Source organism: Anabrus simplex, chromosome 5, assembly GCF_040414725.1.
Source record: "Anabrus simplex isolate iqAnaSimp1 chromosome 5, ASM4041472v1, whole genome shotgun sequence".
NCBI classification, from domain to species: domain Eukaryota; kingdom Metazoa; phylum Arthropoda; class Insecta; order Orthoptera; family Tettigoniidae; genus Anabrus; species Anabrus simplex.
Window position 1 is genome coordinate 310,610,723 of NC_090269.1, and position 17,548 is coordinate 310,628,270.

The following is a 17,548-nucleotide window of genomic DNA, read 5'->3' on the forward strand; positions in this document are numbered from 1 at the left end:
CAACCGAACTCAGTGTAGCAGTCTGTTAGCATTTCATTTCTTAAACGTGTGTTTGTTTAAAGCTAGAAGAGCATGAATAGATAACCTAGTTGTGATATTAAATCTCTTTATTCTTCCCCTACTTCTCCTTGATTTACTTCTTCAATTTATTCTTAACTTTCCTACTCTTTATTTCTATAATCAAGATAATATTTTGGTTTCTTCTTGACATTCCTACATTATTTTATGCTCTTTGTTATATTAATTAGCAAATTAACATCAATTACATTGTGCTATTTTAGCATTACAAGACCTACTGCAAGTATATTACGGCGCCTCTGATTTAACTTTTCTTTGTACTATATGTGTGATGGCATTTTTTTTTCAATACAATAATTTTACTTTTATTACTTTCATTTTTATCACATTTCTTCTTTAATTTTTATCATGATTATTGTCCTTATTTAAATGTGGACGTACCATAAGTAATAGTGTATTATATTAGGACTGGTTAAATGTAAAATGGGAATACATCCATGCAGTGTCGTAGCCAAGGGGATTAGGGGGGTTGGTTAGGACACATCACCGCCATGGAAATTTTACACAAAGAAAACAAATAAACTGACAATAAACAATTAACTAAGTTAACATTCGGAGACATAATTGTAGAACCAAGAGACCTTTTGATTTTATTTTCTAAGAAGCCTCGAAAGTTGGATTTTAGATCGTATTGGATTTGGATTTGGATTTGGATTTTTGATAGTATTGTTCTTTTTCTGTATTTTAATGTAACATTCCGCAGTGCACTGCAAGCTGAATATCGACATACTTAATTTGTATCTGTGTTCTTATAATGGCAGATCTTGCCGCGCACCTCACACACGCAAAAGCATCTTTACTGTGTTCTATCATAATTTTGAAACTATAACCTCCCACCCCCTCATCGGCCGATCCTGGCTACGCTAGTGCATCCATGACTTGGGATAAATAATCCCCACTGTCGTCAGCCCTGAATACAGTTTTCCGTGGTCTCCCATTTTCACACCAGTCAAATACTGGTGCTGTGCCTAAATTAAGACCACGGTCGCTTCCTTTCCGCTCTTAGCCCTTTCCTATCCCAGTGTAGCCATAAGAACTATCTGTGTCGGTGCGACATAAAGCAAATTGCAAACAAAATGGTGGAGGGAGGATTAAATAAAACGTCTCACCTTATTTTACATGTTTTCCTTCCCTTCTCAAAGTATAGATTCGATACCAACATCTGAAGGTGTTTAATTTCTTTCCTTTATTTTTTTCTTTTTTTTTAATTGCTTTACGTCACATGCACTCAGATCGGGCTTATGGCGACGATGGGACAGGAAAGGGCTAGGAGTGGGGAAGAAATGGCCGTGGCTTTAATTAAGGTACAGCCCCAGCATTTACCTTGTGTAAAATGGGAAACCACGGAAAACTACGTTCATGGCGGCCGACAAAGGGGTTCGAACCCGCTATCTCCCGAATACTGGATACAAGGTGTTTAAATGAGACAGCTTCCAACACACTAAAGAATTCCTGTAGGACTATAGATTTCGTTGCAAAATGAATGGTCGGTAAATCAATTACTTTATTATTATTATTATTATTATTATTATTATTATTATTATTATTATTATTATTATTATTATTATTATTATTATTATTATCAACATTTTTACAATATCTAAAATAAGAAAGAGCCTCCGTGGTTCAGGCGGCAGCGCACCGGCCTCTCACCGCTGGGTTCCGTGGTTCAAATCCCGGTCACTCAATGTGAGATTTGTGCTGGACAAAGCGGAGGTGAGACAGGTTTTTCTCCGGGTACTCCGCCCAATGTTGCACTTCCTTATTAGCGCTCTACAATGTTAAACGCACGACGAACACAACGTTATATCACGTTTCGTGGTCCGTGCTGTGACTACTTTAAACGAAGCAGAGATAATGTTCAATACATAAAGCGATGGGTTGTGATGTAGGATCAATCGTGTCCTCTAACCCTCTTGTGATTAAGGAGGTAGCTGCATCAATGCCGTAGTCAGAGACGTTAAAGTGTGCCGATCAATTCCCGTCTGAGTTACTGGCCTGCATCGCGCCTCTTGACGTTATTATCCATCTGCACTCTATTCAAGAGAGTAGATAGCCAGGCAAGTGGCGCAGTGCAGAAGAAAGACAAATAACATTAGGAAAAAGAGTTGTTCAACGCAGAGCAGCTTAATGTTGTCTGTAGTTGCATGATATGATGCTTCCAGGTCGATAGGTCCACTATTGCTATTCTAATGAATTCAATATCTAATCAAATAAAACGTATAATGTACAATCTATAATCGCAAGGAATGTTTACAAAAGTATAATGACTAGAGCTGGAGGTTTAGACATTAATGGGTTAGAATACAAACTACGAATTGGCTAGTAGGATGTTTTTCGACTATCCCGCTCTTCCGTAATGTAGCGAGAGTAACATAAACTCTAGGCGTTCGAATAGGTTAGGCCTCTAATATTTATGTAAGAAACTGTTGTCCGGGCTAGAGTATACTTGCTATTGGCTTCAGTAAGTTTACATTATAACCTATAAATGCCTGACTGATGATGACATTAGGTCTAAACAGAAGAAAAGCTAACATTGTTAAATGTCTAATAAGTATATCAAAATGCAAATAATTCATGATTCTAAATTTTTGCTATGTGTGTGGACATACATTGTGCCAGTTGAGAAGTGAAGGTCGGGAAGTCTGTCTGTACAAAATGTTCCCTCCTGCAAACCGCTGGATTAGAAACCACGATGGCCTTTCTAGCACGGAGTGGAGAGACGCGCTGAAAATGGCATGTAACGTTGCACCTGTAGCAGCTGTACCGGGAGGGTCCCTTGATGGTAACCGCTGCAGAAGATGCAATGAGACTGAAACATTACCTCACGTCTTGGGTTCCTGTGCCTTCGATGAAGCTCTTCGAAACACCACACACCACATCAGGTCGTCGATACCACAGACGCTCCGTGAGAACGGATTTCAAGTACATGAGGAAGTCCATGGCATCGGAGTGAATGGCAGCATGAGAAGGACCGGGCGAGTTGGCCGTGCGCGTAGAGGCGCGCGGCTGTGAGCTTGCATCCGGGAGATAGTAGGTTCGAATCCCACTATCGGCAGCCCTGAAAATGGTTTTCCGTGGTTTCCCATTTTCACACCAGGCAAATGCTGGGGCTGTACCTTAATTAAGGCCACGGCCGCTTCCTTCCAACTCCTAGGCCTTTCCCATCCCATCGTCGCCATAAGACCTATCTGTGTCGGTGCGACGTAAAGCCCCTAGCAAAAAAAGCACGAGAAGGACAGACATGATCGGCAATAAAGGGAAGAAATGATATTTATTAGACCCCACAGTAAAATCTGAAACTCACTCTGACCAAGCAGACGAAATAGACAGAAAAATAATTCTATCTACATACCTACAGTCCAGCATTATAATACATATATGAGCTGGACGACGCAGAAGTAAGGGGTCTCATTATCGGTGCAAGAGGGACAGTCCCTAAGAAGTCAATAAAGCTGACGAAGAACTTCAGCGTCAGTACCAAGGAGTTCCTCGACTGGGGGCTGAAAGTGTCTAGGTATTCTCTTTTGATACTCAGACACCACTTATATTCGCCAGACAGAGACAAAATTTAATTTAATAGTTGTATTTTTGAATGAAATTGTTTTTGTGTATTCTTTGTCTGAGGCAGCCTCCGAGTAGAGGAAGATTTTGAAACTAAAAATATCACAATATATAGGGGTTACAAAATGAAAAAGCACATAGTCAGCTGTGAAAATCTACAGCAATGCAACAAAAGCACAAAGTTGGTAATATAGAATTGTGAACACAAAATTATCGTTCATTGAGCGGCAACTTAATTTCGTATATAGTCACCTCGGGCCATGCGGCATGCTTGAACATGATGATCCATATTCAGCACAAAAGAATACGACTTATTTTGTGGTAGATTACTCCACTCTTGGATGTCAGCTTCAGTCAGTGCTGAAAAATAAGAGCAAGCTTATGACGGTGGACAATTTCTCTCTTCAGTTGCGTATCACTTGTGTTCAACAAAGGTCATGTCCGCAGAAAGTGCCGGCCATACCATTCGTTGCATTCCATATGACTCAAGAAACTTTGGCTTTATAGACACGAACATTATCATCCACTATTGTAAAGCCCTCGCTCACGGTGGCTGAAAATACTGTAAATAATGGCTGAAGGATGTTGTCTCTGTTTACCAGACGAGTCATGTTACCCTGGACAGGAATTAGAGTCGTACGTCAACCAAATATTATCTCGCCCCAAAACGTTAAATAATCATCATATTTCTTTCTTTCTTTCTTGCTTTCTTTATTTCTTTCTTTCTTGCTTTCTTTCATTCTTTTTCTTTCTTAATCCGTTTGCTCTCCAGGGTTGGTTTTTCCCTCAAACTCAGCTAGGGATCCCACCTGTACCGCCTCAAGGGCAGTGTCCTGGAGCGTGAGACTCTGGGTCGGGGGATTACAACTGGGGAGAATGACCAGTACCTCAACCAGGCGGCCTCACCTGCTATGCTGAAGAGGGGCCCTGTGATGGGGTGTGAAGATGAGAAAGTATATACAAGGAAGAGGGAAGGAAGCGGCCGGGGCCTTAAGTTCGGTACCAACCCGGCATTTGCGTGGCGGAGATGTGGGAAACCACGGAAAACCACTTCGAGAATGACTGAGGTGGGAATAGAGCCCCCCCTCTACTCAGTTGACCTCCCGAGTCTGAGTGGACCCCGTTACAGCCCTCGTACCACTTCACAAATTTCATGGTAGAGCCTGAAATCGAACCAGGGCCTCCGGGGACGGCAGGTAATCAAACTAATCACTACAACACAGCGGCAGGTAAGGATAATAATAATAATAATAATAATAATAATAATAATAATAATAATAATAATAATAATAATAATAATAATAAACATTATTATTTTTACGTTCCAATAACTACTTTTGACGGTTTTTCGGAGACGCCTATCTGCCTGAGTTTTCATCAAGCGGGAGTTTCTTTTTACGTGCCAGTAAATCTACTGCCACGAGACTGACTTATTTGAGCACCTTCAAATACCAACGGACTGAGCCTGGATCGAACCTGCCAAGTTGGGGTCAGAAGGCCAGCGCCTCAATCGTCTGAGCCGTAGAGCCCGGCCCCCAAAACATGATGGAACCCTTGCTGCGGATCGCACTTCGGAATGGAGGGCTAGTTCAGTCTCTCAATCGATCGTGTCCGGAGTCTAAATCTCTTGTTGTATGCCTGTAAGCCACCAAAAGGCAGAGTACACTTCTACTGTTCCTGAATCGGAGGATTATAAGTTAATGCCTACCTCACATGAGCTGTCCTATGTTGTGGTTTAGGGGGCACTTATGGAACAGACCTCCCTGATATCAGTCCTCCGCTGTGCAGACGATAACGCACTGTCTGATATCTCTATGGCTTGAAAGTTGAGGAAAAGTCTTTTTTTTCCTATTTTGCTTTACGTCGCACCGACACAGATAGGTCTAATGGCGACGAGGGGACAGGAAAGGCCTAGAAATGGGAAGAAAGCGGCCGTGGCCTTAATTAAGGTACAGCCCTAGCATTTGCCTGGTGTGAAAATGGGAAACCACGGAAAACCATTTTCAGGGCTGGTAAAAGTCCTTTTTTTCTCGAGTGTCCGAAGACGAGGCCCAATATAATATTTGTCCATACTGGGCCATAGTAGACCAGAAAATGGTGGGTTTTATTTGTCTTTTTTCCTTCTTCGGCGTTTTTTGGCTTATAGGTCCTTTTTAGCCTTTTTAAGTCATCCTTTTTAAGCCTTCATCCACTAACTTTATAAGGTCTTTTTTAGACTTAATCCTTTTTAAGTCTTCATCGTTTTTAAAGTCTTAATCATTTTAAAAGTCTTAAACCTATTTTTTAAGTTTTCATTCTTTTTTAAGAGTCTTCATTCTTTTTAAGTCTTCGTCCTTTTTAAGTATTCATCCCTTTTTAAGTCTTCATCCTTTTTCAAGTCCATCCTTTTTAAGTCTTAGCCATTTTTAAGTCTTCATCTTTTTTTTAGTCTTCATCCTTTTCTAACTCTTAATCCTTTTTAAGTCTTAGCCATTTTAATTATTCATCTTTTAAGTCATCCTTTTAAAGTCTTCATCCTTTTAAAGTCTTCATCCTTTTTAAGTCTTAATCCTTTTTTAAGTCAGCCATTTTAAGTCTTCATCCTTTTAGTTCTCAACTTTTTTTTTAAGTCGACATCCCGTTTTAAGTATTCATCCCTTTTTAAGTCTTAGCCATGTTTAAGTCTTTATCCTTTATAAGCCATCATCCTTTTTTAAGTCTTCATCATTTTCTAACTCCTAATCCTTTTTAAGTCTTAGCCATTTTTAAGTCATCCTTTTTTCATCCTTTTTAAGTCTTCATCCTTTTTAAGTGTTAACCCTTTTTAAGTATTCATCCTTTTCAAGTATTAAACCTTTTTAAGTCTTCTTCCTTTTTAAGTCTTAGTCCTTTTTTAAGTCTTAGCCATTTTAAGTCTTCATCTTTTTTTTCAACTTTTTAAAGTCTTCATCCCGTTTTAAGTATTCACCTTTTTTAAGTCTTAGCCATTTTTAAGTCTTTATCCTTTATAAGTCATCATCCTTTTTTAAGTCTTCATCCTTTTCTAACTGTTAATCAATCAATCAATATCAATCAATACTGATCTGCATTTAGGGCAGTCGCCCAGGTGGCAGATTCCCTATCTGTTGCTTTCCTAGCCCTTTCCGAAATGATTTCAAAGAAATTGGAAATTTATTGAACATCTCCCTTGGTAAGTTATTCCAATCCCTAACTCCCCTTCCTATAAATGAATATTTGCCCCAGTTTGTCCTCTTGAATTCCAACTTTATCTTCATATTGTGATCTTTCCTACTTTTATAAACGCCATTCAAACCTATTCGTCTACTAATGTCATTCCACGCCATCTCTCCGCTGACAGCTCGGAACATACCACTTAGTCGAGCAGCTCTTCTTCTTTCTCTCAATTCTTCCCAACCCAAACATTGCAACATTTTTGTAACGCTACTCTTTTGTCGGAAATCACCCAGAACAAATCGAGCTGCTTTTCTTTGGATTTTTTCCAGTTATTGAATCAGGTAATCCTGGTGAGGGTCCCATACACTGGAACCATACTCTAGTTGGGGTCTTACCAGAGACTTATATGCACTCTCCTTTACATCCTTACTACAACCCCTGAACACCCTCATAACCATGTGCAGAGATCGGTACCCTTTATTTACAATCCCATTTATGTGATTACCCCAATGAAGATCTTTCCTTACTTACAATGATCCCCAAAAGGAACTTTCACCCCATCAATGCAGTAATTAAAACTGAGAGGACTTTTCCTATTTGTGAAACTCACAACCTGACTTTTAGCCCCGTTTATCAACATACCATTGTCTGCTGTCCATCTCACAACATTTTCGAGGTCACGTTGCAGTTGCTCACAATCTTGTAACTTATTTATCACTCTATAGAGAATAACATCATCCGCAAAAAGCCTTACCTCTGATTCCACTCCTTTACTCATATCATTTATATATATAAGAAAACATAAAGGTCCGATAACACTGCCCTGAGGAACTCCCCTCTCAACTATTACAGGGTCAGACAAAGCTTCACCTACTCTAACTCTCTGAGATCTATTTTCTAGAAATATAGCAACCCATTCAGTCACTCTTTTGTCTAGTCCAATTGCACTCATTTTTGCCAGTAGTCTCCCATGATCCACCCTATCAAATGCTTTAGACATGTCAATCGCGATACAGTCCATTTGACCTCCAGAATCCAAGATATCTGCTATATCTTGCTGGAATCCTACAAGTTGAGCTTCAGTGGAATAACCTTTCCTAAAACCGAATTGCCTTCTATCGAACCAGTTATTAATTTCACAAACATGTCTAATATAATCAGAAAGAATGCCTTCCCAAAGCTTACATATAATGCATGTCAAACTTACTGGCCTGTAATTTTCAGCTTTATGTCTATCACCCTTTCCTTTATACACAGGGGCTACTGTAGCAACTCTCCATTCATCTGGTATAGCTCCTTCGACCAAACAATAATCAAATAAGTACTTCAAATATGGTACTATATTCCAACTCATTGTCTTTAGCATATCCCCAGAAATCTGATCAATTCCAGCCGCTTTTCTAGTTTTCAACTTTTGTATCTTATTGTAAATGTCATTGTTATCATATGTAAATTTTATTACTTCTTTGGCCTTAGTCTCTTCCTCTATCTCGACATTATCCTTGTAACCAACAATCTTTAGATACTGCTGACTGAATACTTCCGCCTTTTGAAGATCCTCACATACACACTCCCCTTGTTCATTAATTATTCCTGGAATGTCCTTCTTGGAACCTGTTTCTGCCTTAAAATACCTATACATACCCTTCCATTTTTCACTAAAATTTGTATGACTGCCAATTATGCTTGCCATCATGTTATCCTTAGCTGCCTTCTTTGCTAGATTCAATTTTCTAGTAAGTTCCTTCAATTTCTCCTTACTTCCACAGCCATTTCTAACTCTATTTCTTTCCAGTCTGCACCTCCTTCTTAGTCTCTTTATTTCTCTATTATAATAAGGTGGGTCTTTACCATTCCTTACCACCCTTAAAGGTACAAACCTGTTTTCGCATTCCTCAACAATTTCTTTAAACCCATCCCAGAGTCTGTTTACATTTTTATTTACCGTTTTCCACCGATCATAGTTACTTTTTAGAAACTGCCTCATACCTGCTTTATCAGCCATATGGTACTGCCTAACAGTCCTACTTTTAAGACTTTCCTTTCTATCGCATTTATTTTTAACTACCACAAAAACAGCTTCATGATCACTAATACCATCTATTACTTCAGTTTCCCTATAGAGCTCATCTGGTTTTATCAGCACCACATCCAGGATATTTTTCCCTCTGGTTGGTTCCATCACTTTCTGAATCAGCTGTCCTTCCCATATTAACTTATTTGCCATTTGTTGGTCATGCTTCCTGTCGTTCGCATTTCCTTCCCAATTTACATCTGGCAAATTCAGATCTCCCGCTACAATCACATTTCTTTCCATGTCGTTTCCCACATAGCTGACTATCCTATCAAATAATTCCGAATCCGCATCAGTGCTACCCTTTCCCGATCTGTACACTCCAAATATATCAAGTTGCCTGTTATCTTTAGAAATCAGCCTTACACCTAGAATTTCATGTGTCTCATCTTTAACTTTTTCGTAGCTTACAAATTCTTCTTTCACCAGAATGAAAACTCCCTCTCCCACCTTTCCTATCCTATCTCTACGATACACACTCCAGTGCCGTGAGAAAATTTCTGCATCCATTATATCATTTCTCAGCCATGATTCAACTCCTATTACAATATCTGGTAAATATAGCCATTTTTAAGTGTTAATCCTTTTTAAGACTTCATCCTTTTTAAGTGTTAATCCTTTTTAAGTCTTCATCCTTTTCAAGTCTTAAATCTTTTTAAGTCTTCATCCTTTTTAAGTCATTTAAGTCATCCTTTTTTTAGTTTTCAACTTTTTATAAGCCTTCATACCGTTTTAAGTATTCATCCTTTTTTAAGTCTTAGCCATTTTAAGTCTTTATCCTTTATAAGTCATCAACCTTTTTAAGTCTTATCCTTTTATAACTCTTAATCCTTTTTAAGTCTTCGCCATTTTTAAAGTCATCATTTTTTAAGTCTTCATCCTTTTTAAGTGTTAATCCTTTATAAGTCTTCATCCTTTTCAAGTCTTAAACCTTTTTAAGTCTTCATCCTTTTCAAGTCCTAAACCTTTTTAAGTCTTCATTTTTTTAAGTCTTAATCCTTTTTTAAGTCTTAGCCATTTTAAGTCTTTAGCCATTTTTAAGTTATCCTTTATAAGCCATCATCCTTTTTACAGTCTTCATCCTTTTTAAGCCTTCATCCTTTTTTAAGTCTTCGCCCTTTTCTAACTCCTAATCCTTTTTAAGTCTTAGCCATTTTTAAGTCTTCATCCTTTTGTATGTCTGCATCCTTTTTTAAGTTCTTTCCTTTTTTGCAACCTCATCTTCTTTCGACTAAATTTGTACTTCCCATTCTCAATTGGAATCATCGTTAGTTCATCCGTCAGCTCTTAAATATCTTTTCCTTAGTAAGAGAGAAAATGAAATGATGGCTTGAAAAAACAAGGGGTATCAAAATGTTTGCAAGATAAGTAAAATATGAGAAGGAGTTAATTTTGACGTGAGTTTTATGAAGAGGAAAATGTCACTTGCTTCGAGTATGAACCCTTACTATCCGCTGATGCGGAGAGAAGTTTCTCGATGTTTTACAACGTGTTCTCTGAAAAACGACGATCTTTTACACCTAAGAACCTGGAGGTGACTACTGTGATATAGTGTAAATCCAACTGAGGTAAGGGTTCCGAATTCCAATTTCTGTAACCCTAGTGTGGTTAAGCCAGATATGATTCCAGTTATACGAATTTCAGTTTCTTTCTCCAGGATGTCCATTGCGGGTCCGCTGAATTCATTCTAGGTGCAAAAAAAAAACATTTCATTCTAAATTCTGGAAGTACCTGAATTCACTGAATTCCTATTTTAAAATTATGTTAATAATGTCTGAAGGAAGTAGTTTCTCACTCATATATTTTTGTACTCTTTGTTGCATACCAGAAGTCTGCACTTTACAAAATTATATTCCTTCCTTAAATATGTAATTAAAACTGAAATTACGAATGAATTTGGTTACAATTTTTACGTCCTTTTTGCTAGCTTTTATGCTCTTTTTTGGACAGTTTTAGTTCTCCCCTTCTTTCTTAATCTGCTTACCCTCCAGAGTTGGTTCTTCCCTCGGACTCAGCGAGGGATCCCATCTCTACCGCCTCAAAGTCTGTGTCCTGGAGCGTGAGACATTGGGTCAGGGGGTACAAATGGGGAGGCTTCACCTGCTATGATGAACAGAGCCTTGTTGGGGGATGGAAAGAATGGGAGGGATAGACAAGGAAGAGGGGAGGAAGCGGCCGTGGCCTTAAGTTAGGTACCATCCCGGCATTTGCCTGGAAGAGAAGTGAGAAACCACGGAATATTACTTCCAGGACGGCTGAGTTAGGAATCGAACCCACCGCTACTCATTTGACCTACCGAGGCTGAGTGGACCCCGTTCCAGCCCTCGTACCACTTTTCAAATTTCGTGGCAGAGCCGGGAAACGAACGCGGTCCTCCGGGGTAGTAGCTAATCACACCAACCACTACACTACAGAGGCGGACTTTTAGTTCTTCTTACAGGTCATATTTAGGCAATTTAAAGGTCTTCAACTTCCAAGCCCTAGTTATGACACATTAATTCGGATGGCCCTCCGGTGATCCTGGCGGAACGAGGCGGCAGTAAAAGCGGTCCTACGACTTGCTGAAAGCAACGGATATTTGCGTGAGATTTGCGAGATTTGCGTGAGCGTCTCGTCTGTTGTCGATCAGCAACGGTTTTTGTTCTCCTGACTATTTTCTGAACTCTGGAAACATCACACTGTCTCACTCCAACACGCATACCGTCCTCCTCCTTACAGCAATGCCACAATTGGAATGCGGCCAGTAACAGAAATTAGTAATCTTGCCAGTTTCACCTCAGTCCTATATGTGCTTCCCATACACCACCGTACTTGCAGTTAATGTTGTCAAACGTACCAACACGACAAAGGCTTGCTATCTGACAAATATCGAACCTAATCTAGGTTTTATATTTGAAGGTGCTCAAATAGTCAGCTTCGTGTCGCTAGATTTACTGGCACGTAAAAGAACTCCTGAAGGACTAAATTCCGCCACATCGGCGTCTCCGAAAAACCACAAAAGCAGTTAGTGGGACGTAAAGCAAATAACCCCCAATTAGCACTACAGTCCTTAAAGGGCCTTGGCCTACCAAGCGACCGCTGCTCAGCCTGAATGCCTACAGATGACGAGGTGTCGTGTGGTCAGCACAACGAATCATCTCGGCCGGTATTCTTGGCTTTCTAGACCGGGGTCGCTATCCCACCATCAGATAGCTCCTCAATTCTAATCACGTAGGCTGAGTGGACCACAAACCAGCCCTTAGGTCCAGGTAAAAATCCCTGACCTGGCCGGGAATCGAAACCAAGACCTCCTGGTAAGAGGCAGCCACGCTACCCCTACACCACGGGGCGGGCAAAGCAAATTATTATATTATTATTATTATTATTAGCCATTATTATTATTAATAATAATAATAATAATAATCTAGGTTTAGTTTCACTATGTGCCTCAGGTAGCATTAATAGTAATACTGAGAAGAAGTAGAAGAAGATCAAGAGGAAGAAGTATAAGAATAATAAGGTTCGCTTCTGTGGTGTAGAATTTAGAGTGTTTAGCTGCCACTCCCGGAGGTCCGCGTTCAATTCCCACATCAGCCATCCTCGAAGTAGTTTTTCGTGCTTTCCCACTTCTCCTCCAGGCAAATGCTAGGACAGAACCTAACTTAAGGCCACGGCCGATTCCTTTCCTCTTCCTTGTCTATCCCTCCAATTCTTTCCATCCCACAACAAGACTCTGTTCAGTATAGCAGGTGAGACCACCTGGGCGAGGTACTGGGCCTCCTTCCCAGTTGGATCCCCTCGATCCAAAGTCTCACGCTCCAAGACACTGACCTTGAGGCATAGAGGTGGGATCCTCGCTGAATCCGAGGGAAAAACCAACCCTGGAGGCTAAACGGAGCAAGAAAGAAAGAAAGAAAGAAAGAATAATATTAATAAATAATAATGTTATTGGCTTTACGTCCCACTAACTATATTACGGTTTTCGGAGACGCCGAGGTGCCGGAATTTAGTCCCGCAGAAGTTCTTTTACGTGCAAGTAAATCTACCGACACGAGGCTGGCGTATTTGGGCACCTTCAAATACCACCGGACTGAGCCAGGATCGAATCTGCCAAGTTAGGGTCAGAACGCCAGCGCCTCCACCGTCTGAGCAACTGGGCCCGGCCAATAATATTAGTGGTAGTAATAATAATAATAAATGAATCCATGAATTCAAAGTCTTAATTTGTCTGGTGTTTATTGCAACATATAGTTTTATTACTGAATTTTTGAGAACTAACAATAATTCCAGAGCACCAGAGCTTTCTTTGTGTTAACTTTGTGTAATGTTGATGCTCGTACGGCACCCCAATTGTAGCTGACTTCGGCTGGTGTGGCCAATTACCAACTATAAAATGGGAATCGCAACTCTTCAAGTGATCCGTTATGAAACGGAGCTATTGTTCTGAGAAGAATTAATCCGGTTCTCTCAGTTCCTTGAATAAAATAGTAATAGCCAGTCATAAAAAATGCTCCTAGTTGAGAATGGTTAGTAATATTGTGCTCCTTAACCACGTTCTGGTTTTGAGTTGACGCTATAACGTAGGCTATATGACAGAGAAACAGATTAATCTTAGATTGTTGAAGATACATTTTGTTTTTTTATTTTTGTCTTGGGATTGACGTCTTTGGGTTTAAAATACATAATCGTTCTTAATGGGCTTTTACAGAATGGAAATGCCTTTTGTATATGACTATTTCGGTCATAATAATAATAATAATAACAATAATAATAATAATAATAATAATAATAATAATAATAATAATAATAATAATAATAATAATAATAAATTCTCTACGATAACATCAAGATTTGTATTTTGAATACTTGTTAACTTACAAATGTATTTCAATTCAACAACATGACTGGAAATTAGATTTCAAGTAACAATAATTACTATCTTATTTTTATTGTATTATGATTTTACTTCGCCCAATGAGGACACCGTGTTCTCCTAATTTGGTTTCTATTTCTCTTATTAGAATTAAAAATGGCACTAAGTTCAGTGTATTTCCGAAAAAATAACAAAAATCATAATTTGGGAACGTAGTCTTAATATACTGCTTGATGATGATGCTTGTTGTTTTAAGGGGCCTTACATCGAAGGTCATCGGCCCTCTTAATATACTGGAACGCTAAATACGCATTACAATGTTAAAATGGACGCTATATAATTTCGTATTAGATACGGAAGATAAAATCCAGAAACCTGGCACAAGTATGTGGAATAGTGTTAGACTCAGATATGGTCCCGTGGTCACCAAGCCACGCTCGCCCTGAGGATACTGTGGATGTATTTTATGCCCCCAGACCACTGGAGGTAGTAAGACAATAGCTCTCCTTTCGATTCATGTTATATGCTTTCATAACTCTTGTAATGACAGGAAGAGACTAAATACAGGATCTGCTCTGTTTTTGTGATTTCAGTCCGGGATATCGGGACCACAACTCGTACTGGGTCGGCGCCTCCGATAAGACGTACGAGGGAGATTTCCGCTGGTCGGATGGCTTCCCCTTCCACTATACCAGTAAGTATAGAATTCACTTCTAAGGCATAAATTAAAGCAGTTTCTTGCGAATATTTCCTTCTTAATTTCATATTGCTACATCAGAATGTTATTGTACGCGTGGTAGCGTCGCAAAGGATGGGCGAAAATGAACTTCTGCATTGGAATCCGTAATGTATATTAATCAAATGTTTCACTACAACAGCGATATTTATATCCCATCCAATGGGAAATATTTTTATTTACTAGATTTTATGAAGCCTGACTGGCTCAGGCGGCAGCGCCCCGGCCTCTCACCGCTGGGTTCCGTGGTTCAAGTCCCGGTCACTCCATGTGAGGTTTGTGCTGGACAAAGCGAAAGCGGGACAGGCTTTTCTCCCGGGTACTCCAGTTTCTCCTGTCATATTTCATTCCAGCAAGACTCTCCAACATAATTTCATTTCACCCGTCATTCATTAATCATTGCCCCAGAGGAGTGCGACAGGCTTCGGCAGCCGGTAAAATTCCTTGCTGCTAGATGGGGCTTCATTCATTCCATTCCTGACCTGGTTGAATGACTGGAAACAGGCTATGGATTTTCATTTTCATTAGATATTATTGTCCTTTATTCTCGGTCGAAACTCCCAGTCTCAACTTTCAGGCCTGAGCCAGATTTTAAATCACTGGAAGAGTCAGGAATGAAACAAACCCCGAAACCACAAAGACATCAACAACAAGAAGAAGAAGACGAATTTGACCGAGCTCGATAGCTGCATTCGCTTAAGTGCGGCCAGTATCCAGTATTTGGGAGATAGTGGGTTCTAAACCCATTTTCGGCAGCCCTGAAGATGGTTTTCCGTGGTTTCCCATTTTCACACCAGGCAAATGATAGGGCTGTACCTTAATTAAGGCCACGGCCACTTCCTTCCCACCCCTAGCCCTTTCCTGTCACATCGTCGTCATAAGACCTATCTGTGTCGGTGCGACGTAAAACGACTTGCAAAAAAAATTCGTGTCCGCCTCTGTGGTGTAATCGTTAGTGAGATTAGCCGCTACCAATGGAGGCCCGGGTTCGATTCGTGGCTCTTGCACTCAGACTCGGGAGGTCAACTGGGTAGATAGGGTCCGATTCCCACATCAACCATCCTCGAGGTGGTTTTCCGTGGTTTGCCATTTCTCCTTCAGGCAAATACCGGGATGCTAGGTTCAAACCCGACTGTTCGAAACCCTGAAGATGGTTTTCCGTGGTTTCCTATTTTCACACAAGGCAAATTCTGGGCCTGTACCTTTGCTAAGGCTGCGGCGCTTCCTCCCTACTCCTAGCCCTTTCCTATTCCGTCGTCCTCATAAGACCTATTTGTGTCGGTGCGACGTAAAGCAACGTGTAAAAAATGTCCATGTACTTCACACATTCCATCTCTGACACGATTTGCCACATTTATTCCAGACAAAGCGTTCCTCGCCGATTTCGCCCTTCACTACAGCCCTCTGCTATAGCTGTTGTTAATAGTGCGTTATGACTTATGACACAGCACGTAGCTTACTTGCAGATCTCGTCTAATCTGAATCTGATGCCAAAGGCAACTGGATTTTCTTGCTCTTGTGAACACCGCGCCATTCGTTACTCTGTCCATTCAGCTGATTTTTAGCATTCTCCTGAAACATCAGGTTTCCAATGCTTCACGCCTCCTCTTCTCCACTGCCCCCACCGTGCATGTCTCACAGCCATACAAGGCAACACTCTCAACATAATTATGCTTTCACCTGTCTCTTCCTGACTTCGAAATTGCGGTTCTTCTTTGAACTGAAAGCGTTTTGGATTATGTGGATTATTATCTCTGATACTGGTGATGATGGAGATGTTCCGATGTTCCCTTTGAAGCTCCCTCAACTCTGGGAGGAACAATGATACCCGTAATATTGGTGTCGATATTTTTCCATACGTGTGTATCCCTTATATCATAGATCCATTTTATATCGATTTTGTCTTGAACATGTGTAAATTTGTTTCGAATTGAATTCGTTTACCCTCCAGGGGTGGTGAGCGTGAGACTTTGGGTCGGGGAATACAACTAGGAAGGAAGACCAGAAACTCGCCCAGGTGGCCGCACCTGCTATGCTGAATAGGGGATGGGACGATCGGAAGGGATATACAAGGAAGAGGGAAGGAAACGTCCGTGGCCTTAAGTTAGGAACCATCCTAGCATTTGCCTGGAGGAGGAGTGGAGGACCACGGAAAACCACTTCGGGGATGGTTGAAGTGGGAATCGAAACCTCAGTTGACCTCCTTAGGGTGAGTGAACCCCGTTCCAGCCCTCGCACCACTTTTCAAATTTCACGGCAGAGTCGGGAATCGAACCCGGGTATCCGGGCATGGCATCTAACCACACTAACCACTACACCAGGAGGCGGACTTCGGATACCCGACTTCACAGTCCCCTTGCTGACAATGTGTATTTCTCTTAATACGAATATTATATCAGTATGGCCATAAATATTGCGAATATGTGCTAAGTCAGCCATCATTTTGTTGGAGGTAGATCTTGATAGGTGACATGCCATGGAAATGTTTTGTGCTGGATCAGCTGTCATGTTGTTGGGCGTAGATTATGATGCAACATATTTCTTTTGATTTATCGGAAGTCTTTATCTCCCCTGTGACTGGAGTGAAAGGGTACATTATCTGTAACCCTTCATGTTGTAAGAGCTTACTAAAAGAATCTGTACTCGCACTCTCGTTTCCTAAGTCCAAAAACATATCCATGATTCTATGCTTTTTCGTGTAACAGAGAAATTTACATATTTACTTTCTTTCGATGGCTTCTTCCCTGTTAAAAAAATGTTTCCGATCCATAAAGACAGTCTGGTTTAGCGACAGTATTGCACTTAGTCTTGTGTGTTTGAAAATCCATTCTTTGTTATTGAAATTTTAGGTAAGTCAGTGCCCTTTATCCTAGCTATTATGATTATTATTATTACTATTATTATAAAACTTGATTCGTTATGCGCAACTAAGGAGCGCGTTTGTAGTCCGGTGTCTGGGATCCAACTGAGGGGGTGCATTAATAATGCCGTAATGAGACTGAAATCACGGAAACCTGCCAGGAAGACGGCTAAGGAATTAGTTAATTCACATTTCAAGCCTGATGAAATACGGAAACACGAATGGTCTCAA

At 40.4% G+C, this 17,548-nt stretch overlaps 1 protein-coding gene across 1 annotated transcript in view; it reads left to right on the forward strand.

Annotated features, from left to right (window-relative positions):
* Nucleotides 1–17,548, forward strand: part of LOC136874512 (uncharacterized) — a 799,993-nt gene that overhangs the window by 205,760 nt on the left and 576,685 nt on the right. The window contains exon 4 of the mRNA XM_068227822.1: nucleotides 14,315–14,415. Coding sequence (XP_068083923.1) covers nucleotides 14,315–14,415 — 101 coding nt within the window. The remainder of the gene's footprint in view (nucleotides 1–14,314; nucleotides 14,416–17,548) is intronic.